This window comes from Electrona antarctica (genome assembly GCF_951216825.1).
Source record: "Electrona antarctica genome assembly, chromosome: 5".
Lineage (NCBI taxonomy): Eukaryota > Metazoa > Chordata > Actinopteri > Myctophiformes > Myctophidae > Electrona > Electrona antarctica.
In genome coordinates this window covers 6,270,069-6,297,508 of record NC_136810.1, presented here as the reverse complement: position 1 = coordinate 6,297,508, position 27,440 = coordinate 6,270,069, and the positions used below count along the sequence as shown (strand labels likewise).

The 27,440-nt window shown below is 47.1% G+C and overlaps 1 protein-coding gene across 1 annotated transcript; it reads left to right on the top strand.

Annotated features, from left to right (window-relative positions):
* Positions 1 to 15,607: 15,607 nt before the first annotated feature.
* On the top strand, positions 15,608 to 27,169 carry asb13b (ankyrin repeat and SOCS box containing 13b). The gene is made up of 6 exons (XM_079500612.1): positions 15,608 to 15,825; positions 21,078 to 21,277; positions 21,718 to 21,868; positions 22,505 to 22,639; positions 22,728 to 22,919; positions 25,459 to 27,169. Exons 1-6 carry the CDS (start codon positions 15,768 to 15,770, stop codon positions 25,662 to 25,664), a joined length of 942 nt encoding a protein of 313 aa, XP_079356738.1. The 5' UTR covers positions 15,608 to 15,767; the 3' UTR covers positions 25,665 to 27,169.
* Positions 27,170 to 27,440: the final 271 nt, after the last annotated feature.

Sequence of the window (27,440 nt, the reverse complement as noted above, 5' to 3'; positions counted from 1 at the left end):
TGTTTTTTGAAGATTATGCATTCCTTGAACAACTTGCTCAGTATTGGAGGAAGGACCCTGAATTCGCCCAGTATGTGGCGTTTTTCAGGTGGGAGAGTCGTGGTGCCCCTCATCCACAGTTGGCACCTCCGGGTCTGATTTCTCCAACCTCTTCTACACTTCCTGTCTGTTCTCTTCCTGTGTCACCTGAACCTGGTCCACGCCCCAGTCTTGCCCAGTTGCGTGATACCATGTCTCCCGACGCTCCGGGCCCACCGCCCGGCATCCAGGAGCCTCCACCGCCCGGCATTCAGGAGCCTCCACCGCCCGGCATCCAGGAGCCTCCACCGCCCGGCATCCAGGAGCCTCCGCCGCTCGGCATTCAGGAGCCCCCACCGCCCGGCATCCAGGAGCCTCCGCCGCCCGGCATCCAGGAGCCACCGCCCGGCATCCAGGAGTCTCCACCGCCCGGCATCCAGGAGCCCCCACCGCCTGGCATTCAGGAGCCTCCGCCGCACGGCATTCAGGAGCCTCAGCCCGGCATCCAGGAGCCTCCGCCGCCCGGCATTCAGGAGCCTCAACCCGGTATCCAGGAGTCCCAGCTCCCCAGCACTTGTCCGCCTGCAGTCCCACCTGCAGCCCCGTCTTGTCCGTCTGCAGTCCCACCTGCAGCCCCGTCTTGTCCGCCTGCAGTCCCACCTGCAGTCCCGCCTGCAGCCCTGTCTCGTCCATCTGCAGCCCCACCTGCAGCCCCATCACGTCCATCTGCAGTCCCGCCTGCAGCCCTGTCTCGTCCATCTGCAGCCCCACCTGCAGCTACGTCACGTCCACCTGCAGTCCTGCCTGCAGCCCTGTCACGTCCACCTGTCGTGGTGCCCCTCATCCACAGTTGGCACCTCCGGGTCTGATTTCTCCAACCTCTTCTACACTTCCTGTCTGTTCTCTTCCTGTGTCACCTGAACCTGGTCCACGCCCCAGTCTTGCCCAGTTGCGTGATACCATGTCTCCCGACGCTCCGGGCCCACCGCCCGGCATCCAGGAGCCTCCACCGCCCGGCATTCAGGAGCCTCCACCGCCCGGCATCCAGGAGCCTCCACCGCCCGGCATCCAGGAGCCTCCGCCGCTCGGCATTCAGGAGCCCCCACCGCCCGGCATCCAGGAGCCTCCGCTGCCCGGCATCCAGGAGCCACCGCCCGGCATCCAGGAGCCTCCACCGCCCGGCATCCAGGAGCCTCCGCCGCTCGGTATTCAGGAGCCCCCACCGCCCGGCATCCAGGAGCCTCCACCGCCCGGCATCCAGGAGCCTCCACCGCCCGGCATCCAGGAGCCACCGCCCGGCATCCAGGAGCCTCCACCACCCGGCATCCAGGAGCCTCCGCCGCTCGGCATTCAGGAGCCCCCACCGCCCGGCATCCAGGAGCCTCCACCACCCGGCATCCAGGAGCCTCCACCGCCCGGCATCCAGGAGCCTCCGCCGCCCGGCATCCAGGAGCCTCCGCCGCCCGGCATTCAGGAGCCTCCGCCGCCTGGCATTCAGGAGCCTCCGCCGCACGGCATTCAGGAGCCTCAGCCCGGCATCCAGGAGCCTCCGCCGCCCGGCATTCAGGAGCCTCAACCCGGTATCCAGGAGTCCCAGCTCCCCAGCACTTGTCCGCCTGCAGTCCCACCTGCAGCCCCGTCTTGTCCGTCTGCAGTCCCACCTGCAGCCCCGTCTTGTCCGCCTGCAGTCCCACCTGCAGTCCCGCCTGCAGCCCTGTCTCGTCCATCTGCAGCCCCACCTGCAGCCCCATCACGTCCATCTGCAGTCCCGCCTGCAGCCCTGTCTCGTCCATCTGCAGCCCCACCTGCAGCTACGTCACGTCCACCTGCAGTCCTGCCTGCAGCCCTGTCACGTCCACCTGCAGTCCTGCCTGCAGCCCCACCACGTCCATCTGCAGTCCCGCCTGCAGCCCTGTCTCGTCCATCTGCAGCCCCACCTGCAGCCCCACCACGTCCATCTGCAGTCCCGCCTGCAGCCCCGTCACGTCCATCTGCAGTCCCGCCTGCAGCCCTGTCTCGTCCATCTGCAGCCCCACCTGCAGCCCCACCACGTCCATCTGCAGTCCCGCCTGCAGCCCTGTCTTGTCCGTCTGCAGTCCCGCCTGCAGCCCTGTCTCGTCCGTCTGCAGTCCTGCCTGCAGCCCCGTCTCCAGAGACTGCAGCCACTTATCCGGAGTCTGCAGCCCCGTCTGCAGCCTCATCTCCAGTGTCTGCAGCTACCCTGGCATCCCCTCCGTCTGCAGCGTCCCTGGCGTCGCTTCCTAAGTCCTCTGCCTTGCCCAAGCCCTCGTCGGTGTTCCCCACCGACGTCCCACCTGAACCCTGTTGGCTGATCCCGCCGATGCCCTTCCAGTACCCATGTCAGTTTTCCCTGCTGACAACCAAGGTGAACTTTGTGTAGCATCCAGGAGCCTCAACCCGGTATCCAGGAGCCTCAGCCCTGCATCCGGGAGCCTTCGCCCTGCATCCAGGAGCCTCCGTCCGGCATCCAGGAGTCCCAGCTCCCCACCTGTCCATCTGCAGTCCCGCCTGCAGCCCCGTCACGTCCATCTGCAGTCCCGCCTGCAGCCCTGTCTCGTCCATCTGCAGCCCCACCTGCAGCCCCACCACGTCCATCTGCAGTCCCGCCTGCAGCCCTGTCTCGTCCGTCTGCAGTCCCGCCTGCAGCCCTGTCTCGTCCGTCTGCAGTCCTGTCTGCAGCCCCGTCTCCAGAGACTGCAGCCACTTATCCGGAGTCTGCAGCCCCGTCTGCAGCCTCATCTCCAGTGTCTGCAGCTACCCTGGCATCCCCTCCGACGGTGGCGTCGCCTCCGTCTGCAGCGTCCCTGGCGTCGCTTCCTAAGTCCTCTGCCTTGACCAAGCCCTCGTCGGTGTTCCCCACCGACGTCCCACCTGAACACCTGCTAGTGTGAATGCCAGTCTGTTTGTCCGTCTTTCGACCCCCCAGTCCTCCTGTCGCCCTTCTGACCCCTTTACCCGCCTATTGTGTCAAACATAATTTCTGTCTGCCTGCCTGATTGTCTGTCAGTTGATCTGTCTGTCCCTTGGTTTGTCCCACCTTTTGTCTGTGTGCTTGTCTGTGTGTTTGTCGGCCTGCCTTCCTGTGTGATTTCCCTGTGTTTTTGACAGTTTTTTTGCCCTGTCCAGTCCCTGCCAGTCAGTGTTTAGTCCTGTGCCCAGTCCTTTTTCTTGCCCCTGGTCCTGTTTTTTGAGCTTGCATGTTCCAAGTATTAGTTTCTTGTGTTTCCCTGCATTGTTAATAAAACCTGGATCTTGCACCTGAATTCTGCCTCCGCTGCTACTGTCTGCACTTGGGTCTTACACCTTCTCTGCCCGGCACCGTGACACACTGTCCTGAATGCCAGCTCACCGCCCCACGCCCGGCCCAGTGCAAACCATTGATTCCGCTCCCTATAATAGAAATACCGTTCTCACGCATAGCAATGGACATAGTGGGCCCATTGCCCAAGTCAGCCCGAGGGCACAAATACATTCTGGTGATTGTTGATTATGCCACCCGGTACCCCGAGGCCATCCCGCTGAGGGCCGTCTCGGCCAAAGCCGTCGTACACAAGTTATTTATGATGATGAGTCGAGTTGGGATACCGGACGCCATCCTTAGTGACCAGGGCACTTCTTTCATGGCACAAGTTGTCACACTACTCTACAAATGGCTAAAAATCAAGCGCATCAAAACCTCAGTGTACCACCCACAGACGGACGGTCTGGTGGAGCGTTTCAATCAGACCCTAAAAAAGATGTTGAAAAAACTGCCCGACTTAGATGGCAAAGACTGGGACCGCCTCATCCCGTTTGTGTTATTCGCCATCCGTGAAGCATCCACGGGGTTCTCGCCGTTTGAGCTGCTGTACGGCCGGAACCCCCGCGGCTTACTGGACCTGGCTAAAGAGAGCTGGGAGAGCCAGCCCTCGCCCCACCGCAGCGTTATTGACCACGTCGAGCATATGCAAGAGAGTCTGGCCCATGGTGAGAGAGCATATGCAACGTGCCCAGCAGGAGCAGAGCCGGGTGTACAATAAGAGCGCCACCCCGCGGGAGTTCAAGGTGGGTGACCAGGTCCTCATATTAGTACCCAGCAGCGAGATGGCAGGGGCCCTACGAGGTCGTAGCGAAAACGGGCCCTGTCAATTATAAAGTCTGACGGCCGGGACGAAGAAAAGGAGAAAATATATATCACATTAACCTGCTGAAAAGTTGGCACCAGCCCGAAGAGGTGCCGTTGCCCGCCCTATTAACCACGCTCTCTTCCCAGAACACACTGGAGGTTCCGATTGGGGACGACCTGGGCCCCCACCAACTGCAGGATATGAGAGAAATATTACGACGGTACCAGGACCATTTCTCCGAACTCCCGGGTCGGACCCACGTTATCCGCCATGACATACAGACTGAACCGGGAAAAAAACTCCACCCTGGACCTGACCAAGGGCTACTGGCAGGTCCCCTTAACGGACCGGGCCAAGCCCAAGACTGCCTTCACCACCCCAGACGGCCTGTTCCAGTACACCGTGCTCCCATTCGGCGTGTTCAGCGCCCCGGCCACCTTCCAGCGTCTGATGGATCGGGTTCTGAGACCCCACCGGGCCTACAGCGCCGCCTACTTAGATGACATCATCATCCATTCAGAGACGTGGGAATCGCACTTACAGCACCTCGAGGCCGTTCTGGGGGCATTACGGAAAGCCGGACTGACAGCCAACGCCAAGAAGTGCCAGCTCGGTCTGACGGAGACCGACTACCTGGGGCACACAATAGGGCGAGGCTGCATCAAACTCCAGGCAAAGAAAGTGGAGAGCATCCACAACTGGCCACAGCCAGCGACGCAAAAACAGGTGAAATCATTCTTGGGACTCATGGCATACTATCAAAACGTTTATTAACGGTTTTGCTACCATTGCAGCCCCCCTGTACGAGCTCACGCGGCATAAAATGCAACACCATATTAAGTGGACCTCCGAAGCAGAGACGGCATTCCAGCGCCTGAAGGCGGCGCTGTGCGCGGAGCCGGTATTGAGGGCACTCGACTTTGCGCAGCGGTTTATTCTATACACTGACGCCTCCGGCACGAGCCTAGGCGCGGTGTTATCCCAGGAGATGGATGGGGAAGAGCTCCCCATCACCTTCATCAGTAGGAAGCTCCTAGACCATGAGAAAAACTATGCCACGGTAGAGAAGGAATGCCTGGCAGTGAAATGGGCTGTCCATCACCTGTGCTATTATCTGTGGGGACACCAGTTCACGGTCGTCACCGACCACGCCCCCCTGAGATGGATGGCCAGCAACAAGGATACGAATGCCCGAGTGACGAGATGGTTCCTAGAACAAGTAAGACGCGTGAACGCGGGAAGCAAACGCAGCTCGCAAATTGCAATAACAACAATTAGAATAAATGACGAACTTTTTAAAGGTTTTTTTTAAGTTCTCTCTGTTTGTTTTGTGTATTTTTAGATTGTTTTTTTAGTTAAGTTTTTTTTAGTTACGTTATTTATTTAGTGTGTGTATGTGTGCGTGCGTGTGTGTGTTTTTTTAAAGTTGTATTTTTTTTTAGTTTTTTCTTTTTAAGTTTTTTTTTAAGTTACGTTTTTTGTTACGTTGTGTGTGTGTGTGTGTGTGTGTGTGTGTGTGTGTGTGTGTGTGTGTGTGTGTGTGTGTGTGTGTGTGTGTGTGTGTTTTTGTGTGTGATACAGCTGCACCCTCTGGTGGCGGGCGGGTGGTGTTACAGCGTGACACACACACACACACGTTCTGCTAGGTCTCATAGTTAGTGCTCACTGCGTTTGCAATCACTGCGTTCGCAATCACTGCGTTCGCAACTACAAGTTCAAGGTGGAACATAGGCCAGGTCGTAACATCCCCCACGCTGACGCGATGTCTAGACAATACGAGGGACCAGAGGCAAAATCCAAGTGGTGGGGTATGTGGTGTCTCAATGGTTAATTACCGCCCAACATGCAAGCGCCGCTCTGGAGAGAGAGGGAGGCAGAGAGCAACTATAAGCCACCGCCCTTTGGGCCGGGTGATTGACGGCAGATATCTCCCACATCATCAACTCAGACAACTAGGTGCACCTGCGTTCATCAGTGCACCTGAGCACAGCAGTATAAAAGGAAGGACTCTCTGTCTCACTAACAGATCCACTCTCCAGAGACAAGGCGAGGCTGAGGGCAACAGCATTGGGCGGTAAGCGATTCACCACTATTTCAAATACCATTCTATGTTATATGATGAAATCCTTATACTGACGAGCGCATCCTCTCTGTATCTCGCAGGCAATATACCGGGCACGCGCTCCTTGGCCAACAGGCGCGTGCATTAGACCGGCTATTATGAAGTGACTATCGGCTTATGGAAATGGAATGAAAGGAACCAGAGTACAGGAACATGGAAAAAGGGTAGAAATACGGCCCCAGTACACAGCGTACACCGAAGGAGTACATCTACTCAAGTACAGGCTGAGTAGAAATACTTATCACTCTGAAACCCCGTTCTGAGGGCATTTATTGGCCTTTATCCACATGTTTGAGATGACCTGTTGATGCCCCTCCTGTGAGGAGGAAGAACTAAGCTAAGAGCTACGCTAGGCCTAAGCTACCTCCTATACTCACCTGTGGAATCCCTTGCAGGAATACTTACCAGAATCCTCTGGGAAAGTAATCCAAACTCACCTGTGACGTCCGGCGACAAAGTCCAGCGACGAAGATCCTCCTTATGACCTGAACATGAACTTTGTGTTGAAACCTTACCTTTGACTGCATTCCCCTGAAAGAAAGAAAGACAAGTTAATTTCTGATATCTGAATCCTGTATTCTGGTTTCTTTCCTTCCATTTCCATAAGCCGATTGTCACTTGATAATAGCCGGTTTCCTGCACACGCCTTTCGGCCACGTAGCGCGTGCCCGGTATGTTGCCTGCGAGTGAGATACAGAGAGAATGCACTCGTCAGTATAAGGATTTCATCATATATCATAGAATGGTATTTGAAATAGCGGTGACTCGCTTACCGCCCGATGCTGTTGCCCTCAGCCTCGCCTCGTCTCTGGAGAGTGGATCTGTTAGAGAGACAGAGAGCTCGCCCCTTTATACTTCTGCGCTCAGGTGCGCTGATGAATGCAGGTGCACCTAGTTGTCTGAGCTGATGATGAGGGATGTACCTGCTGTCAATCACACGACCTAAGGGGCGGTGGCTTATCGGTGCTCTCTGTCTCCCTCTATCTCCAGAGCGGCGCTTGCATGTTGGGCGGTAATTAACCACTGAGACACCACATACCCCTCCACTTAGATTCTGCTTGGGGCCGGGGCTTTCCCCGGGTTCTTCATACTGTCTAGACAGTGCGTCAGCATGGGGAATATTACGGCCTGGCCTATGTTCCACCCTGAACTTGTAGTTCTGCAGTTCCAGGAACCATCTCGTCACTTGGGCATTCGTGTCCTTGTTGCTGGCCATCCATCTCGGGTGGGCGTGGTTGGTAACGACCGTGAACTGGTCTCCATAGGTAGTACCAGAGGTGATGGATCGCCCATTTCACCGCCAGGCATTCTTTTTCCACTGGCATAGTTCCTCTCATGGTCCAGGAGTTTTCTGCTGATGAAGGTGACGGGGTGCTCTTCTCCTTCCATCTCCTGGGCTAACACCGCGCCTAGGCCCGTGCCGGAGGCGTCGGTGTACAGAACAAATGGCCGCGCGAAGTCGGGTGCCCTCAACACCGGCTCCGCGCATAGCGCCGCCTTCAGGCGCTGGAATGCCTCTTCTGCCTCGGGGGTCCATTTCACATGGTTTGGCCGTTTCTGCCGTGTCAGTTCATACAGGGGGGCTGCGATCGTCGAGAAGCCCTTTATGAATTTCTGGTAGTACCAGAAATGACCTCAGAAATGACCTCACTTGCTTCTTGGTCATGGGCTGTGGCCAGTTGCGGATGTGCTCGACTTTCCTCGTCTGGGGTTTGATGCAGCCCCTTCCTATGGTGTGCCCCAGGTAGTCGGTCTCCGTCAGGCCGAGTTGGCATTTTCACGCCTTCCACAGTGCTCCCAGGATGGCCTCGAGGTGCTGTAGGTGTGATTCCCAGGTCTCCGAGTGGATGATGATGTCGTCTAGGTAGGCAGCGTAGGCTCGGTGGGGCCACAGAACCTGGTCCATCAGCGGCTGGAACGTCGCCGGGGCGGCGAATACGCCGAAGGGGAGCACCGCGTACTGGAAGAGGCCATCTGGGGTGGTGAAGGCGGTCTTGGGTTTGGCCCGATCAGTCAAGGGGACCTGCCAATACCCTTTCGTCAGGTCCAGGGTTGAGATGAAACGCGCCGGGCCGAACCGCTCAATCAGTTCATCGGCCCGCGGCATCGGATTTTTTTCTTCATCCCGGCCGTCGGACTTTATAATTGACAGGGCCCGTTTTTTCTACAATCTCATAGGGGCCCTGCCATTTAGCTAGGAATTTACATTCGCTGGTTGGTATTAATATGAGGACTGGGTCGCCAACCTTGAACTCCCGCGGGGTGGCGCCCTTGTTATAGACGCGGCACTGTTCCTGCTGTGCGCGCTCCATGTGCTCTCTCACCATGGGCCAGACTTTCTTCGCCCTCGCCTGCATATAGGGCTGGCTCTCCCAGCTCTCCCGGGCCAAGTCCAGTAGACCGCGGGGGTTTCGGCCATACAGCAGCTCGAATGGTGAGAACCCTGTGGACACTTGGGGTACTTCACGGATAGAGAACATGACAAACGGTATCAATCGGTCCCAATCCTTCCCATCTAGGTCTGGCAGTTTTTTCAACATTTTTTTCAGTGTTTGATTGAACCGCTCTACCAGACCGTCTGTCTGTGGGTGGTATACTGAGGTTTTGATACGTTTGATTTTGAGCCATTTATATAATGGGGTGACTACTTGTGACATGAAACAGGTGCCCTGGTCAGTCCGGTATCCCGACCCGGCTAAACAGCATAAACAGTTCGTGTACTGCGGCTTTCGCGGTGGTGGGATGGCTTCGGGGTACCGGGTAGCATAGTCTACAATCACCAATATATATTTGTGCCCACGTGTGGACTTGGGCAGGGGTCCCACTATATCCATTGCTATACGAGAGAATGGTATTTCAATTATAGGGAGCGGGATTAGTGGGCTGCGCTGGGCCGGGCGCGGGGCAGTGAGTTGGCATTCTGGACAGCTTCTACAGAACTCCTCAATGGCGTGTTTTGTGCCTGGCCAATAAAACCTCTCTAGAATTCGATCATCGTTTTTTGTACTCCTAGGTGGGCTCCCAATTGGTGCGAGTGTGCCAGATATAATACTCTATATAATTTATATATGTTAGACTTAGAGACTAATAATTGCTCAATAATAGCTCCGCTCCTATCTTTACAACCTTTAAAACTTTATAATAGACCTTTGTGGACACAGAAGTAAGGCGGTAGTAGTTCACTCACCCCGTCGCAGAGTTTGCCCTCTATGGCCTTCACTTGCTCACGAGCGCCTTTCAGGTTGGGGTCTTCCCATTGGAGAGTAGCGAATTCTCCACGGCCTGGGGTGGGGCTGTCGTTGGCCTCTGGGAACTCGGCGAACGTGTCCTCGGTGTCCGGGGGGAGCAGGACCACCAACTCCTCAGGTGTGGCCTCCCCCTCGCCGGGGTGCGGTGCGTCAGAGCCGCTCGTCTCTTCACTGGCTGCGTTACTGTCTGTTTCTGCAGGGGTTCCACTTCGCCAAAGGTAGGGAAGGCGGCCCGTGGGGCGGTCGGCGGGCGTCGGATGCGCGGTCGGCGTCGTCTGCGTGGCGGGCCGCTTCTCATGCCAGGTTGCCAATATCGATCGAAGAGGCTGCAGTCGTATCCGATGAGGAGGGGCACGGGGAGCCTGGGTATCCCCCCTGCGGTTACCATGGCGTCACCCCGGGGGGTCTGGATCCTCAGCGTGGAGACTGGGTAGTGGTGCTCTCCGTGCACGCAGATCACAGGTATGGTTTCTTCAGAGAGGGGCCCCGCCAGGTCCGCTCGTACCAGCGTCACAGCACTTCCCGAGTCCAGTCTTGTCCATTGATCTTCACTGGCAGGCTGAATTGTAGGCCTCGTTGGTGGCTAGTGTGTAGGCAGGGGCGGGGGGTCTCTGATGCCATCGTCTCTGTCGGGGGCAGAGAGCTCACCGTGGTTTCCCATCCATCTGTTGGAGATGCGCGACAGCGCCGACACTTGGGCTCGGGGGGGGGCAGTGCGGCGGCATACGCCCAATCATGGAATTTCTGTGCACGGCCAGGCAGGCTGTCTCCCTGACTGGCGAGTATGGCATGTTTCAATGCTTGATAATCTTCTGCTTCATCAATAGGTAGATCTCTACATACCAGTTGTTCCTGGCACCATGTCTCGCTAGCTCTATCATGTGCGCTTGTAGCTCTGCCTGGTTGTGTAGGAGGGCTGCGATGGCTCTGCTATGCTCCATAATGCGTGAGTTTCAGCGTCGTGCCCGCATTCTCCGCCATACGCAGCCACGGCATACGCATAAAACGATCCAAGTAACCACAGTATACTACTTTCCAACTTACAAATTACATATACAACTTACATATACATACATGTATATATGTAATCTGAAACCAATGCCATATCAAGCACAAATTAATCATTACATGAAGATATGTACCAATGCCAGGGTATAACTGGCTCTCAATGGTGACATAATAAAGATATGTTTCAGTGTCGGGTGGATTAAAGGAAATGCCTCTATATGTAATGTAATGTAATCTGTAAATTGATTAGCAGTATACTGTGGTTACTTAGGTCGTTTGATGCGTATGTCCGTAGCTGCGTATGACGTAATGAAGATATGTACCAATGCCAGGGTATAACTGGCTCTCGATGGTGACGTAATGATATGTTTCAGTGTCGGGTGGATTAAAGGTAATGCCTATATGTATACATGTATGTAATCTGAAACCAATGCCATAGCAAGCACAAATTAATCATTACATGAAGATATGTACCATTGCCAGGTATAACTGGCTCGCAATGGTGACGTAATAAAGATAGGTTTCAGATTACATATATACATGTATGCATACGTAAGTTGTATATATGTATATGTAATTTGTAAATTGAAAAGTAGTATACTGTGGTTACTTGGGTCGTTGTATGCGTATGCCGTGGGTGCGTATGACGTAATGAAGATATGTACCAATGCCAGGGTATAACTGGCTCTCAATGGTGACGTAATAAAGATATGTTTCAGTGTCGGGTGGATTAAAGGAAATGCCTCTATGTATATGTATATGTAATTTGTAAGTTGATTAGCAGTATACTGTGGTTACTTGGGTCGTTTGATGCGTATGTCCCATAGCTGCATATGACGTGATGAAGATTTGTACCAATGCCAGGGTACAACTGGCTCTCGATGGTGACGTAATAATGATATGTTTCAGTGTCGGGTGGATTAAAGGTAATGCCCCTATGTATACATGTATGTAATCTGAAACCAATGGCATATCAAGCACAAATTAATCATTACGTCATATGCTGCCACGGGACATACGCATCGGAGCACTGGACAAACAACATTACCTGCACATTACCTTGCTTGCGTAAGTAAAGACAAACATTAAACCTGTCTATAGGAGGGGCTAGTGCCCCTCAAAAATCATAAAAGAATAAAAGCTGCCAACGAGCTACCAACTTGCGCTTCACACACAAGTTAGCCATGAATGGCCTACTTGTGCGTGAGCAGAGCGCGCAATTTACCTCAACCAAGTTATTGAAACATCCGAGTTATATGTCTATATAAATCCTGTTCCAGATATCCACTACAACTGGTTCTAAATGTTTTAAGTGTCCTATAGTCTATATAAGTTTGAAACTGAAATCGGTTACGTCATCCACATATGTATACATATTGTGTATTTTTTCAGGGATTGGCTGAGCCGCTGATGACGTAACTATGTGTTTATGTAAAAAGGGTGGTTCCTGATTGGCCAAGGGTGTCACCAGGATAGGATAGATACATAATGTAGCATCTATTATGCTCAAAGGACTTTCTCTTCACAGTACACAGGGGAAGAGGTGGGGGGGGGGGGGGGGGGGGGGGTTATAATTAGATACATTTTCTTTGTTTAACAAAATGTGTTTACAACAAAATAGTTTTCAATTATTCATAAGGTTTGTACAATTATTAAGTACATTTTACTTACATTTTTGTTATCTCTATAAACGTAAAGTGTTCTAAAATGACTTCACTATGTTTGTTGCTGGTGTGATGTACAAAACTATACAACTATAGTTTTATGTAAGCAGTTTGTATTGTTTTCTTCAAATTGTATAGAGGGTATGCGCATGCTTAAAGTGAATGGCACATCGAGTGGCAAAGCAACATGCAAAGTGAGTTTAACATTGTTTAATGTTGTTTAATACAATCAGATAGGACTTTCTGTTTGGATGTATGGGCTGTCAAGGCCAGAAAGTAGTTTTTTGTCACTCAGTAGGCATTCCTGCATAACTTCCGGGTCTGATGATGATGTCACGCGCATACCCTCTATTCCTAAGAACAGTGTGAGACTAGCTGCCAATCTATGTTCCACCATTAGCTCTGAAAGGTTCTGATGCAGTATACTATCTGTATTAAGTGGTTAAGAAAATGTCCCAAATTAGATTTTCTTCTAATCGAACCCTGTGAGAGAGAGAGTGAGTGAGTGTGTGTGTGTGTGTGTGTGTGTGTGTGTGTGTGTGTGTGTGTGTGTGTGTGTGTGTGTGTGTGTGTGTGTGTGTGTGTGTGTGTGTGTGTGTGTGTGTGTGTGTGTGAGTGAGTGAGTGAGTGAGTGCGTGCAGCTCAAATAAAATTAACTTTTCGTACACAATGCCAGTATAGACCAAAGAAGACGTTTTGACCTAAATCTGTTGAACTGTAGGTCACAATCATTCCTTGTATCATGATGCAACTTCACATATCTACGCAGGTAGGAATAAAGAACTAATGAGTAATGAAAAGCCAAATAACTGTTCAAATCAATGCTGTTGCACTATATCTCGCCGTAGAGCAAACATTGAAATGTCATTCAAGGTGACAGTTAGGAAGTCATGAAGATATGATCTCTGTGTCCTCAATGTGTGCATGGCCATAATACTGGATGGGATGGGTCTCATGCCTCTCATACCTCTCATACCTCTTAAAGATATGTTGGTGCGTGGGTTTAGCATACTAAACCCACGCACCAACACACCCTTGAGCATCACATTTTCCAAATAATTTTACATTGCAGTAGTCTTACCATTATGTAAAACCACAGCTTCATGTTTCTGAAGCAAAAATAAATTTCTTGTCAACATTTCTAGACACATTTTCAATTACAATGTGCACTTTCAAAACAGATGACTTTTTCACCCTATTGGTATGCAATTGGGACTACAGTGAGTTGCCACCCCTTGCTTGAAGTCGGTTCTCACCTTGGTCGGGACTCGGGTGTGCCCGGCTTCTGTTGGCGCACCTGCAAATTAATAAATAAAGCAAATTCATATGCATGGTTTGCATTGGCTGTTTAGTTGGCATTGTACATTGTACATTGTACATTGTACATGTACATCATTGTACATTGTACATGTACATCTTTCATCCAGGCAAGATGTCTGAGGAAAAAGGAATGGGGCTCCAAAACACATCAATTTTCATGGGCTAAACATGCCCGACCATCCGTTGATGGTCCTTTAAGACCAGGAAAAGATCAAATTGAAGTAATATCAGCATATTTCACTGACTAGAAAGTGCTGCTCCGGAGCAGCTCTGTGTAAGTCGTGGGTTTCAGCCGCCAGGACCCAGGGAAGCTGCGGGGTTGAAACAGCATTTGTACGACATACAGTGCAACGTTTTTGCGTTTCACATTTGTGGAACCCTCTATGCTGCTCTAAACTTTAGAGGACCTTCAATATGTGATTGAAATTTGAGGTTTATCAGTAAATCACCTTGCGCCGTTATCTCCATTGCTTACATCAGTAATGCATAGTGACGAGTGAAGGAAGACAGGTGGTGTGATTAATTACCCTACACCAATCACAACGAAACCGAGGAAGGTCGTGACCATGCAGAGACGCAGAGGGGCGCAGTCGAAAACCATACAACAGCTTGTAGTCCAAAATGTGGACTACAAACCATGTGACTTCCATTGGAAATGCATTTGGGCGGCCATGACACTACACAACATTCATCCAACAAGCATACAGCAATGCAGTAAAGGTCTGAGTGAGGCCTAAGAGGAAGGTTGGAGACCACCAGCCTCTTCCACCAGCCTCTTCCAGGCTAAGGCTTCATCCAGTAGAAATGGATTATAATCGCATCTTTGATGTATTTACAAACTAAACACAACACTCATTTCAGGTCCGGCCTAGTCGCTGACAGAGAATATTGTCTGTGTGCAGCTCATGGAAAAGTGGAGATATTTTACTAATCACATGTTTTCCGCCAGAACTTTCAAATGGATATGAAACTCCAAGTTGCAGGAATTAATTGTTGGGAGAGTACACACACTAGTAACTAGCCCCCCCCCCCCCCCCCCCCCCCCCCATTTGTCTCACCAGTCGCTACGAGTTGGAATAAAAGATGGATGTACCAAACAAACTATTCCAAGAAGTGGTCTGAAGAAATGTGTCGGATTCATATGCCGCATCAAGGCTTTTATTGGATAGGCCCTAAAATTGTGATGACCTTGATCACGGGAATTTTGGGTACTTCTGATTCCGGTTTGTGAAGTACAAACCAGTGACTACAACATGACGTGAATTACCATCCGCTCGCGACCGGATCATAATCCCAAGTAGGCCTACTCATTATGCAGAATGTCAAGTTTTCAAATGTATTAAAATATTTTGGAAAATAGCAGATCTAGCTATTTTCAAATAATATGGAAATGTTTATAGGTCTAAAGTGTTTAATTTATGTTTTGTAATAATAATGAAAGTAGTAACAAATGTTTTCAAATAAATGTAGTGGAGTAAAAGTACAATATTTGCCTCTATGTAGAAGTAAAAGTGTAAAAGTACCTCAAAATTGTAGTAAGTACAGTACTTAAGTAAATGTACTTACCGGTAGTTAGCCTACTTGTAAAACCGATTGTAAATACATGAAATGTTTATGTATGCAAGATGATAAGATCATAGTTCTAAATAGAAACCCATTGTGAGCTTGTTTAGTGGCTATATTTATGCTGTTTTGAAAATGCATGATTCTTCTTTTTTTGTTTAAGTATAGTATAGGCCTACATTATTGTCACACTACAATATTACAATATTGATGTTGGTTTGGTGTATTTGGACCAAAATATTGTGATATTTGATTTTGTCCATTTGGCCTTTTCATGTCTCACTCTCAAATGTTATCACAATTTTTTTTTATTTTAATATTGAAATACACTTAAATTTGTTTACAGAGAAGGTGCTAATATTGCAACATAGGCTACTTCAGCTGCTGCAGCTGTAAATGTGAAATTAGATTTAAACAGGTTTAATTTAGACCACGTAGATTCCTTAGAAGCTCTTACGTCCTCAAAGCTACTGTAACTGTAATATAAACCCTGGCCTAAGCCACGCCAACAAGCTGCAGGCTTGCAGCAACAATATTGACGGTAAACTACATTTCCCACAGTCCAACAGGATTAGTCCAACAGTGCAAGCCACTTTGGGATCTGGGTTAACGGCAATGTTTCCCTTCGCAGCTTTATTTTGTTACTTGAAAATGAATCGAAAAATAGTTTGACGTCTAGAAGACATAAAGGGATATCATGACAAATGATGAAATGGAGATTTCTCGGCCCAGACCGTCGTTGTTTGGAGATATAGGTAAATAATTCGATTAACATATCTGGAAGGTGACTTGCGTCTGTGCTACTGTACTGTACTGTACTGTCTGCAACTGTGCATCGACCTCAAATGTAAAGAGAATAATCATAATTACTAGCAGCAATAGCATATTTCCAATCATGCCATTCTGTAGCTGCACGGAGGTCAGTCAGCTGTTATATTTGTGGTTAGCAGCTAACATATAACTGGCTTTCCTAAATTGGCTGGCATTATTTGAGCAAGGCTGCTAAGCTTGTTAGTGGCAGTGCCCTGTCAGATGGTCTGGTGGCTGGCTGTCATGGTGGTATCATTCGCTTGCTGACTAATGCGAAAAAACAGTCAACTTTTCAGACCTTTATGTAGCCCTGGTCCAGTGCTCTCGCTGTAAGCACTGGACCAGGGCTAACCTTTATGTAAATATTCTAAATGGGTCCAAAGTGTATTTCCTGTCGCACCGACTGCAGTGTTTGATTATTATCAGCTGACAGGAAATACACGCACACGCACACCCATAAAAATAGGTAACAAGACAACTCACCCCTTTTGCCACTTTTGGTGAGTTGTCCTGACAACTCACCCCTAAACGTGAAGACATCTCACCCCTGCTTTTCCAGGGGTGAGATGTCTTCACTTTCCGGGGTGAGATGTCTTCACTTTTGGCCACTTTCGGGGTGAGATGTCTTCACGTTTAGGGGTGAGTTGTCAGGACAACTCACCAAAAGTCTGACTGAATATGTAGCCTTTGAGCTATACTTTACTGAATATTTCACAAGAATATAACACAAGAGTCAAATGTACGGTCAAATGTAATGTAGTTTATTTAAATATAGAAACATTGTAAACAAAGTTCAAACAGCAGTTTGTACAAAAAATATAGAAAAAAGGTAAACATCAAAAGTTTAGAAAAACATCAGTTTGTACAAAAAGATATAGAAAAAAGTTAAGTATAGAAAAAATGTAAACTAAAAAATATAGTAAAAAGTTGTCATATCTAAAAACATCAGTTTGCTACAAAAACACTAAAAAGTTGTCATATCTACAAAAACACTGTTTCAGTGATAGAAGAAAAAAGTTGTGCAGTGCAGTGTGCTGTCCCATTGTGCTGTGTGCAGTGCAGTGTGCTCATCTCCACACTGGGGCATTCACTTCAGAAGCAATTGTTAGCATGTCCATGATGGTCAGATCGTTCCTTTCCAAGTCCTTCCAAAACTGGGCCAGATTGCCCTGTGTAGCCTTGGTCTGCTTTCGCTGGTAGCGGCGTAGCTTGTTCTCTGAAACCATACGCAGCTGGAAGTCGATCAAGGTAGCTTCCTTGTGCAGCAAATCAATGAGCAAATAAGTATGTCAAGGTCAAATGCATAATAAACCTTACAAATACAAACATTATTGTTTGTATGTAGGCTACCCAGTAGCCTACCCATATGATTAGATGAATGTGCAACATTGTTTCCATCTTCCAAGCATATTCCTGCCAAAATGGAGATCTTTGGCAGATCTTAAATTGTTGAAAATGTCTTTAAACAAAAGATCACCATGAATTCAAGGCTTGTGTGTGTGTGTGTGTGTGTGTGTGTGTGTGTGTGTGTGTGTGTGTGTGTGTGTGTGTGTGTGTGTGCAAACTTCTGAAGAAATGTGAACTGAACCCCTCTCAATTTGGTTACTCCAGATGGCTGAATGTAAGGTCACTTTTCTCACATGCTAATGTAACTAGCAGTAGCCAGATCATCATCGATATTGCTTTGCTATTCAGATGTAATTCAGTCAGTATAGGCCTATTAGAACTGTGATTGATTGATCATGTGTCCATTGTGCGTCTAATTAGCAACTTTGTACAGCCGTGAGACTCTGCCTTTGAAGCGCAAACATTATCCACAAACGACCCCCCCCCCCTTCAATGCTGCATAGAGAGAGAGAGAGAGAGAGAGAGACGCTCTACTCCTTACAAGTGTTTCACCGGATTTTACTGTTAAATAAATAAATAATTAGCCGTGACTGCGCACGTCTGTAGGAACCGATAGTTAGATCCGAAATTGAATTATGCCTACTGTAATGGGTGCCACGGAAAGTACAGACAACTCACCCCGCAATGTCAGAAAGTGAAGACAGCTCACCCCGGAAAGTGAAGACATCTCACCGGGGTGAGATGTCTTCACTTTCCGGGGTGAGCTGTCCGTACTTTCTCGCCCAACTCGCCCCAGCGGAAAGTACAGACAACTCACCCCGACATGTCAAAAAGTGAAGACAACTCACCGGGGTGAGATGTCCGGTATTCTAAAAATAGCCTATCAAAATCGATAAAATATACGGTAGTATGATATCTTGATCCAAGGCTACATTATCTTGGTTCCACGCCTGCTCAGGTTGGTTGTTAGACAAGTTAAAAGTGGTAATAATGGAAATGATTATAGGACCACTTCACCACTTTTCAACCTATCTTCATATAATAGGTCCTCACTAATAATCAATCAATAATCAATCAATAAAATGGCGCAATTTTTTTCTACTCTCATAGGAGGGCTGTGGGCAGTTCAGAAACCATCCTCCAGTGACATCATCAATGGGGAATACAAGCTAATAGAAACTGCAGGCTTTCTAGTCCTGAAAAGTTGCAATGCAAAATCGTTCTCACGATAATGAAAATCTAAACATTTTTGTAAAAAAAATCTTGTTTAAAAAACATTCTGCCTAAGGATGTCACTGGAGGACGGTTTCTGAACTGCCCACAGCCCAACTATGAGACACAGACTGAGTAGAAAAAAATTGTGCCATTTGATCATGATTATTAGTGAGGACCTATTATATGAAGATAGGTTGAAAAGTGGTGAAGTGAAAATGGTGGACCGTGTTGTAAACAAGTGTAATGCTTTATCATGGTGTTGTCCACGGTAACAGTTTTTGTATTGAGTTGTGCTTTTGTTTTAAATGTACCCATTCTGCATACTGTGAATAAAACTTTCCATCAATTAATCAATCAATCAATCAATCCGATCATCAGTGGATACAGCACTTGCCATAGTCAAGGACTGTCTAAAGAGGACGAGACGCGAAGACCGTACGGGCGACGCCATGTTGCTCCATGGTGCTCCATGGAAGGAAAGAAACATGTGCAGTTGAGACCAGGAAGTTGGACATGCACAAATTTGGGCATGTACAACTCCCTGGTCTCAACTGCGCATGTTTCTTTCTCGTCCACTTTAGACAGTCCTTGGCCATAGTGAGGAACCATAACTGTGAGACTCCAAAATGGAACCATACATTTTGTATACTCAGTAGTTTCTGTTAGCAGAAGTCATAAATGACTGGTGTGACAAGTACAGTATGTGTACATGTCTTGATGTTTTTGTACTCATGGTTCTGCTGATTGATGTACCGGTATGTGTGTAATGAATGTAATAGCATACTATTTATAGACTGATGCCAGGTTCATTGTTGTTTACCTGGCATGATGATTGGCATCAAATTGTTTCAATGTACAGATTGTTATTTAGGTAGTATCTTGTTTACAGATAAGTTCATCATTGTTTACCTGGCATGATTGGCATCAAATTGTTTCAATGTACAGATTGTTATTTAGGTAGTATCTTGTTTACAGATAAGTTCATCATTGTTTACCTGGCATGATTGGCATCAAATTGTTTCAATCTACAGATTGTTATTTAGGTAGTATCTTGTAGTCATCATTGTTTACCTGGTATAATTATATGGAGGATTTTACCTAAGGTATGGTGTGTTTCAAAGTGTTGTAAGTATGCATGCAGTATGTGCATGCATGGAACTCAACTGACCATGTGCTGCTGGAGAGATACACGCCCTTTGGACTAGTTTAGTACACGTATGAGTCCAGTAACGGCTTGGGTCAAGGTTTACAAGTTTCATATTTTTTTACAACACTGCAACGTGATCTAAACGTAGACTCTGGACGGGAGGCATACTATGATCCGACGGAGCATTGGTTGGAAGGAGCATTGGTCCGTCCGAGGTGAGCTGGGGGGCGGGAGAGGGTTGGGGTTAGGTTTAGGTGTGGTTGGAAGGAGCATTGGTCCGAGGTGCGCTGGGGGTCGGGAGAGGGTTGGGGTTAGGTTTAGGTGTGGTTGGAAGGAGCATTGGTCCGAAGGAGCATTGGTCCGAGGTGCGCTGGGGGTCGGGAGAGGGTTGGGGTTAGGTTTAGGTGTGCTGCCCCGGGGGAGGTTAGGGTTAGGTTTAGGTGTGCTGCCCCGGGGGAGGTTAGGGTTAGGTTTCTGGTTTAAGGACTTCAGTGTTTTGTACCATACTATTGTATGAGTATACAGAACAAAGAATGTTTGCTTTCGCCATCTTTGTTGAAGAAGAGTCTGGGCAATTAAGGTTTAGTCTTACTAGAACTACCAAAAGTTTCTCAATCTTATATTTAGATTTATGTCGTTCGGACCAATGCTCCGTCGGACCAAACACATGAACCCCATTGGACAACATTTTGATTTGATTTTCTTTCTTTTTTGTTATTGACTGTTATTAACTATTAGTTTGATAGATTAATAGCCGTGGACAAACAAACACACAAAACAGGTGAAAACAAAGTCTCTGGCCTGGTGGACAGCATTATGGCTCTATTTTAGCTCTATAATAATGCTGTATGTGAATTGAATTCTAGCTACTCTAGAACAGTGGTTCCCAGACCTTTTAGCTCAAAACCCAAAAGAGAGAAATTACGTTTGCCAGGGACCCAAACTAGTGAAAATAGCAGATCTACAAGCTCACAATGCTTTGCACCGGGTTGCGATATTGTAGAGCTGCTATTTTCACTACTAAAACTTTATTATTATTATTACATATTACATTTTATTAAATATTGAAATTGTTTTTAATTGTTGAAAAGTTGTGATTTGTTTTTGTGATTTGTTTTGTTACCATGTGGGGGTCCCTTGGGTGTGTGTGTGTGTGTGTGGGGGGGGTCCAGACCCCCAGGAACGCGCCCAGGGGGCCGGGCCGGTTCCGGCGTGCCGCCCCGCGTCCGAAACGGTTGAGAAATGATAGAGTTAAACAACCATGCTGTTTTCGTACTCATGTATACCCAGCCAGCCAGCCAGCCAGCTACCCACACACAGTGTTTCGTGCTCATACATACCCAGCCAGCTACCCACACACATAACTCCGTAAGGGAGTGGTTGCACCACTCAAAAATGTCCCACTATACTTCCTGTAGTATGCAAAAAACATAAAAGTAAAATGACATAATCATCATGCCCTACTTGTTTTGTGTATTGTGTTTCCAGCTCATGGCCTAGGATTCTGGTCAGACCGGTCTGCTGTTCACGAGGCTGCTGCACAGGGCAGGTCCCAACAACTGCAGCAGCTCATCCAGGGAGGGGCAGCAGTTAACATCGTGGCTGCTGACTCCATCACCCCTCTACATGAAGCATGTATACAGGGACAGGCCCAGTGTGTCAGGCTGCTGCTGGCCGCTGGCGCACAGGTGAGGTCCTCATCTAACAATTTTACAAGAAGTTTTATACTGTTTATATTTTCAGTATACCGCCAGACATCTGCACTGGTTCTTCTGACTGAGGGAATCCATTTAGGCCTGAGGTCGAAATAAAAAAAAAGTCTTCTGAAAGAATATATATTCAAAGATTTGTGCCGCATTTTCGCGCTATGAGCTTGTAGATCTGCTATTTTTCAATAGCTAAAGTATAACATAATGCTTAGTTAAAACACCAAAAGGGGTTCCCATTCAGAATGGGTTAACATTATGTACTGTATAATCCATCAACAATTAAGATATGAGTGAATATATGAGTACGTCTCTGTCTATCAAGAATGAATCAATATAAATTTAATCAGTATAGAATCCAGCTTTTCCTTCATCCTCTCCTCTGCAACCATCTCCAGAATGTCTATTCTCATGTCACACAGGTGGATGCACGTAATATCGATGGCAGCACGCCACTCTGTGACGCCTGCTCCGCCGGGAGCCTGGAGTGTGTCAAGCTGCTGTTGGAATATGGTGCAACAGTCAACCCTCCATTATTCACCTTCTCACCCCTGCACGAAGCTTGCATGGGAGGTACACAAATCTAGTTATGGCTCATGTACTCAGATATGTGCTATGCTCAATGCTGCTCTGTGTGTGTGTGTGTGTGTGTGTGTGTGTGTGTGTGTGTGTGTGTGTGTGTGTGTGTGTGTGTGTGTGTGTGTGTGTGTGTGTGTGTGTGTGTGTGTGTGTGTGTGTGTGTGTGTGTGTGTGTGTGTGTGTGTGTGTGTGTGTGTGTGTGTGTGTATATATGAGATAATATATTTTTATTTTTTATTGTTTTTTATTATTATTATTGTTATTATAAAAATAAAAAAAATACATCGAATGGATGCACCTGGGACGTATCCTCAGTGATGTACTGTATCCCAAGGTCATCTGGGTTTCGGGTCTGGCAACATCATACCCCTCACTCAGGTGACCCAGCCGGGGTGATCAAGTCCCGACTTACGTCCCAGTAGCTACCCTCGATCAGTCCCATTAGGGAAAAACCAGGGCCACACAATCCGTTCCTCTGGAACTACTCTGGGACTGGGTATGCGGGAGGATCGCATCAATCTGGCACGTGGAAGGACTAGGCTCTGTGGGTTGACTCCTGTCCGGGCCCCTTATTATTATTATTGTCCTAAACTGTAATATATTGTCCAACTTTTAATGTGTTTGCAATAGGTAACTCAGATTGCGTTCAACTTTTGATTGATGAAGGGGCTTACATGGAGGCCCATGACTGCCATTTTGGTACCCCACTTCATGTAGCCTGTGCCAGGCAACATAATGACTGTGTTAAAGTGCTCCTTAACTCAGGTGAAACTCAACAGTATCATTTATACGTTCATATTTTATAAACAACAAGAATGGTGGAAAAACAATAATCGCTTTTTCCCCCCTCAAGGTGCAAATGTGAATGCTGCCAAACTACACGAGACAGCCCTTCATCATGCAGCTAAAGTACAGAACCTCAGCTTGATAGACCTACTTGTAGAGTTTGGGGGTGATGTGTATGCAAGGGATAACCTTGGAAGAAAGCCTGTCAACTACACCAGGCATGGGTCTCCCTGTTATCTCTGCTTTGACTTCTATGAGAGTGAGTTGTTTCTTCTACAGTATGGTTTCAGCAGTGGTGGAAAATAACTAAGCACATTATTACTCTACTAAGTACTGTACTTTATTGGCCATATTCAGACCGCAGCCATCTTGCCAGCAAGGTGATACCTAGGTGCTACTTCCAATAGACAGTCCATTCATCCAAACAGAAAAGTCCTCTCTAATTATATTAAACACCGTCAAACTCACCAACATTGCAGCTGTAGGGAAAGCTTGAATTATCCTCTTTCAATCTGTAAAGTGTTTGTTTCATAAAAATCCACTGATATGAGCTACTTCCTGTCAAGAAATTCCTTGCAGATGATTATTTTCTAAGTATCAGAGTATGGAAGTGCTCGTTATCAGTAAAGCAACCTCCTGCTGCCTGCTGCACTATGTGCACATTCAAAACAGGTGGTACGCATGGGCCGTTGAGTGAAATTCAACGAGCGCTTCCAAACTCCAATCACATGCAAGGAATTAGCTCATAAAATGTCTACGGTGGATTTTTATGAAACTAACACTTTGCAGATACACTGACACCACGGCGCGTAATCAGTGCCTCAAACTGTGACTCCGCCCACCCCCTGGGGAAGTTGTGATTTGCGCTCGTTCACTGCAATGCAATTTGCGGCATTTTCAAAACAATATTGAGCAGAGTAGCGATTATCAAACGTATTTGCAATGCCATACGTTGAAAGATCTGTTGCCCGTGGACAAGGCACGCTACCTCCGCAAGTTAGATAGCATCGGCATAGATGTTTGTCCGTATGTGATTAAGGATTGGACCAAGTTGCATTGGCAGCCATAGAAAATTCTTACCCCAGGCTAAAACCGGATGTGACGTTTTTGGGCGTTCCTGTCTAGCTTGGTGTCAGTGTATAGAAAGAGGATAATTCAAGCTTTCCCTAAAGCTGCAATGTTGGTGATTTTGACGTGGTTTAATATAATTAGAGAGGACTTTTCTGTTGGATGAATGGGCTGTCTATGGGAAGCAGCACCTAGGTATCACCTTGGATGAATGGGCTGTCTATGGGAAGTAGCACCTAGGTATCACCTTGAATGGGCTGTCTATGGGAAGCAGCACCTAGGTATCACCTTGGATGAATGGGCTGTCTATGGGAAGCAGCACCTAGGTATCACCTTGGATGAATGGGCTGTCTATGGGAAGTAGCACCTAGGTATCACCTTGTTGGATGAATGTGCTGTCTATGGGAAGTAGCACCTAGGTATCACCTTGTTGGATGAATGTGCTGTCTATGGGAAGCAGCACCTAGGTATCACCTTGAATGGGCTGTCTATGGGAAGTAGCACCTAGGTATCACCTTGAATGGGCTGTCTATGGGAAGTAGCACCTAGGTATCACCTTGGATGAATGGGCTGTCTATGGGAAGCAGCACCTAGGTATCACCTTGGATGAATGGGCTGTCTATGGGAAGTAGCACCTAGGTATCACCTTGGATGAATGGGCTGTCTATGGGAAGCAGCACCTAGGTATCACCTTGGATGAATGGGCTGTCTATGGGAAGTAGCACCTAGGTATCACCTTGGATGAATGGGCTGTCTATGGGAAGCAGCACCTAGGTATCACCTTGGATGAATGGTCTGTCTATGGGAAGTAGCACCTAGGTATCACCTTGGATGAATGTGCTGTCTATGGGAAGTAGCACCTAGGTATCACCTTGAATGGGCTGTCTATGGGAAGTAGCACCTAGGTATCACCTTGAATGGGCTGTCTATGGGAAGTAGCACATAGGTATCATGTCTATGGGAAGTAGCACCTAGGTATCACCTTGCTGGCAAGATGGCTGCGGTCTGAATATGGCCAATAGCAGTGGTTCTCAATCTGTTTTAGCTTGAGACGCAAAAGAGAAATTACATTTCTTCTCAGGACCCAAACAAGTGAAAAAGCAGATCTACAAGCTCGCAACGTGTCGCATCGTGGCATGTTGTGAGCTTGTAGATCTGCAATTTTTTCTAGTAGTCAAAGAAAATATGCAATTTCATTGATTTTATGAATTTCCTTTTTTTTACATTTATTTTGTCTGGGCATCGTTTTTTTTCCATCTTAAATATAATTAGAAATTTGTAGGAAACGGAAAAAAGTGATATTTACTCGTGACCCATAAAAATGGTTCCGTGACCCACAAATGGGTCCATTGTTTGGGAAACAGTGCCTTATAGTACATTTTTGTAGTATCTGTAGTACTTGAGTATTTGTATTTTTGGATACTTATGCACTCCACTCCAAGACAAATAATGTGCTTTTCTAGCTTTTCTAGTACATTATGAATTAACCACTTAACCCCTTTTGGTGTTTTAAACATTATGTTATAATTTAGCTATTGAAAAATAGCAGATCTACAAGCTCATAGCGCGCCACCGAGTGGCGCGCTACGAGCTTGTAGGTCTGCTATTTTTTGAAAAATTGTGAAAATATTTATTTCAGAAAACTGGAGGATTTAGTAGAATTCTTTTAAATTTCGAGGTCAGGCCTAAATGGGTTAAGATCTCATGTCCAATCTTCTTTTCTTTCTCAGATACACCCCTCACTCTGCAGCAGCTGAGCAGACTGAGCCTGAGAAGGGCTCATGGAGCAAGAACACGTGAAGTCATTTCCAAACTGGGTTTGCCCAATCGCATCGTAAACTTTCTCTCTTACATTCCACCTCCAGTTATTGACCTTTATGACCTCTCTGACAACTCATATCTCACATCCCATAGTGAGAGTGATCTGAGTGATTGAGCACTTTATTGAAAAGGATAAAAACACAAGAATGCCTGAAGGCTTGTTTCCATTGTGGTCCTTTTGGAGAAGGGAGGCAGGGAGCAACAACATAATTAAGGCTTAATCAGAAGTAACATTACTCACTACTGAAGAGTAATGTTAACAAAAATGAATTGTCACTGCAGTGGGCACATCATGTTTTCATTGCTCTAGCTTCTGCTATTAACTGGCCAGGAAGTAATAGAACAGGATGTGAAAGTTGAAACTTCCTGAAACGTAACGTTTGTAACTAAGGAAGTGGTTGATTCATTCTCACATGTTGCTGCCGTTGAATTGTGGCAAAGAACTTGAAGAGCGTGCTTACAGGGGGTTCAGTTCATGGTCTCTTACATTCAAGGGTTATGCACCGGCCCATGTATTTGTTATTTTCACCCAATATGTACTGCTTTTATCATGTGTTTTAGACCATGGGGTTCCCAAACTTTTTAATGTCAAGGACCCCCAAATTGACACTAAATAGCCTGCAGACCCCCATTTGAAAAGATATGCCAGGGACCCCCATAAGAGAAGATTTGTATGGCTCTAGCAGTGATTTTCAACCCGTTTAATTTCAAGGACCCCCAGTTTGACATGCATTATTCTACAGACCCCCATTTAATAGAATTTCTATCTCTGGGAACCCCAATTTATATTGTAAAATCAATGCTAATTTAACTCTGAGAGTTGTACTCTCTGAGTTACAGACCCATAAGAGTCCATTTGGTTCCAAATTATCATTTAGCTGGGTCCCCCCTGGAACTCCCTCAAGTACCCCTAGGGGTCCCCGGACCCCACTTTGGGAACCCATGTTTTCGACATAGCGGTTGATGCAACAGAATGAATCATGAAGACCGACGTGCAGAGATGTTTTGTTCATGTGGAGGTTATTATATGAACTATTGTTGCTCAATTAGGTTTGAGCTCATAAGTAAATAGCAAGCAAGCTTGAGCAATGTATTGTAGACTTGACTATATCTATATCATTAAGCGGTGATATTAATGCTGTTACTGTCATATTTATTGGTTGAATACTTTATTAACAGTTTGCAAAATATATACCAGTACTTTATTATATATATATATATGTATATATTTGTTAATTGTAATTAAAAATTGTAATTTGTAAATATTTGATGAACACTTATTTGAATGTTTATATGTAAATAACACATAGACACACTTTTGTCTAAATTTAAAGTGTAAATATGTAGACTAGTACATTTCTTTTAAAAAACATACCTGTTCTGTGTTCTAGTCATATAGCACTTTAAGATTGTTTCTTTCTTTTTAACAATGAAAGGTGAATCTAATAAAATGCAGTATTATTTGTAATAATGTACTGTATGTGTAGTTGTGTACTGTTGAAAGACTTGTTTTTTGTTTCATGGTAAGAATAGACCTGAATAGAACAGTGATTCCACACTTGTACTTTATTAAAATAGTGTGTAAAACACTCTTTACAATAATGCATTACATATGTAACATTTGAGATGTTAACTTGTAAACATAAAAATCACACCCGTGTGAACTGAGTGGTGCAACTCCCCCCCCCCCCCCCCCCCTCTCTCTCTCATTAGCAAACTCCCCTCCCCCATCCCCCCCCCCCCCCCCCCCCCCCTCTCTCTCTCTCTCATTAGCAGGCAACAGTGCAGCACTAACTCTCTCTCTCTTTGTTTCTGGCACAACAGCGCCCCTACTGGTGGTACTCATAGTCACACATGAGTCACACACAAACATGGCCAGGTTACACAAACA

Bases quoted from the DNA above. Each gene is read 5' to 3' on its own strand.
- asb13b (XM_079500612.1), top strand. From the start codon at position 15,768: ATGACAAATGATGAAATGGAGATTTCTCGGCCCAGACCGTCGTTGTTT. The intron at 15,826-21,077 runs GTAAATAATTCG...TTGTGTTTCCAG, and splicing joins GTCGTTGTTTGGAGATATAG to CTCATGGCCTAGGATTCTGG. The intron at 22,920-25,458 runs GTGAGTTGTTTC...TTTCTTTCTCAG, and splicing joins CTGCTTTGACTTCTATGAGA to ATACACCCCTCACTCTGCAG.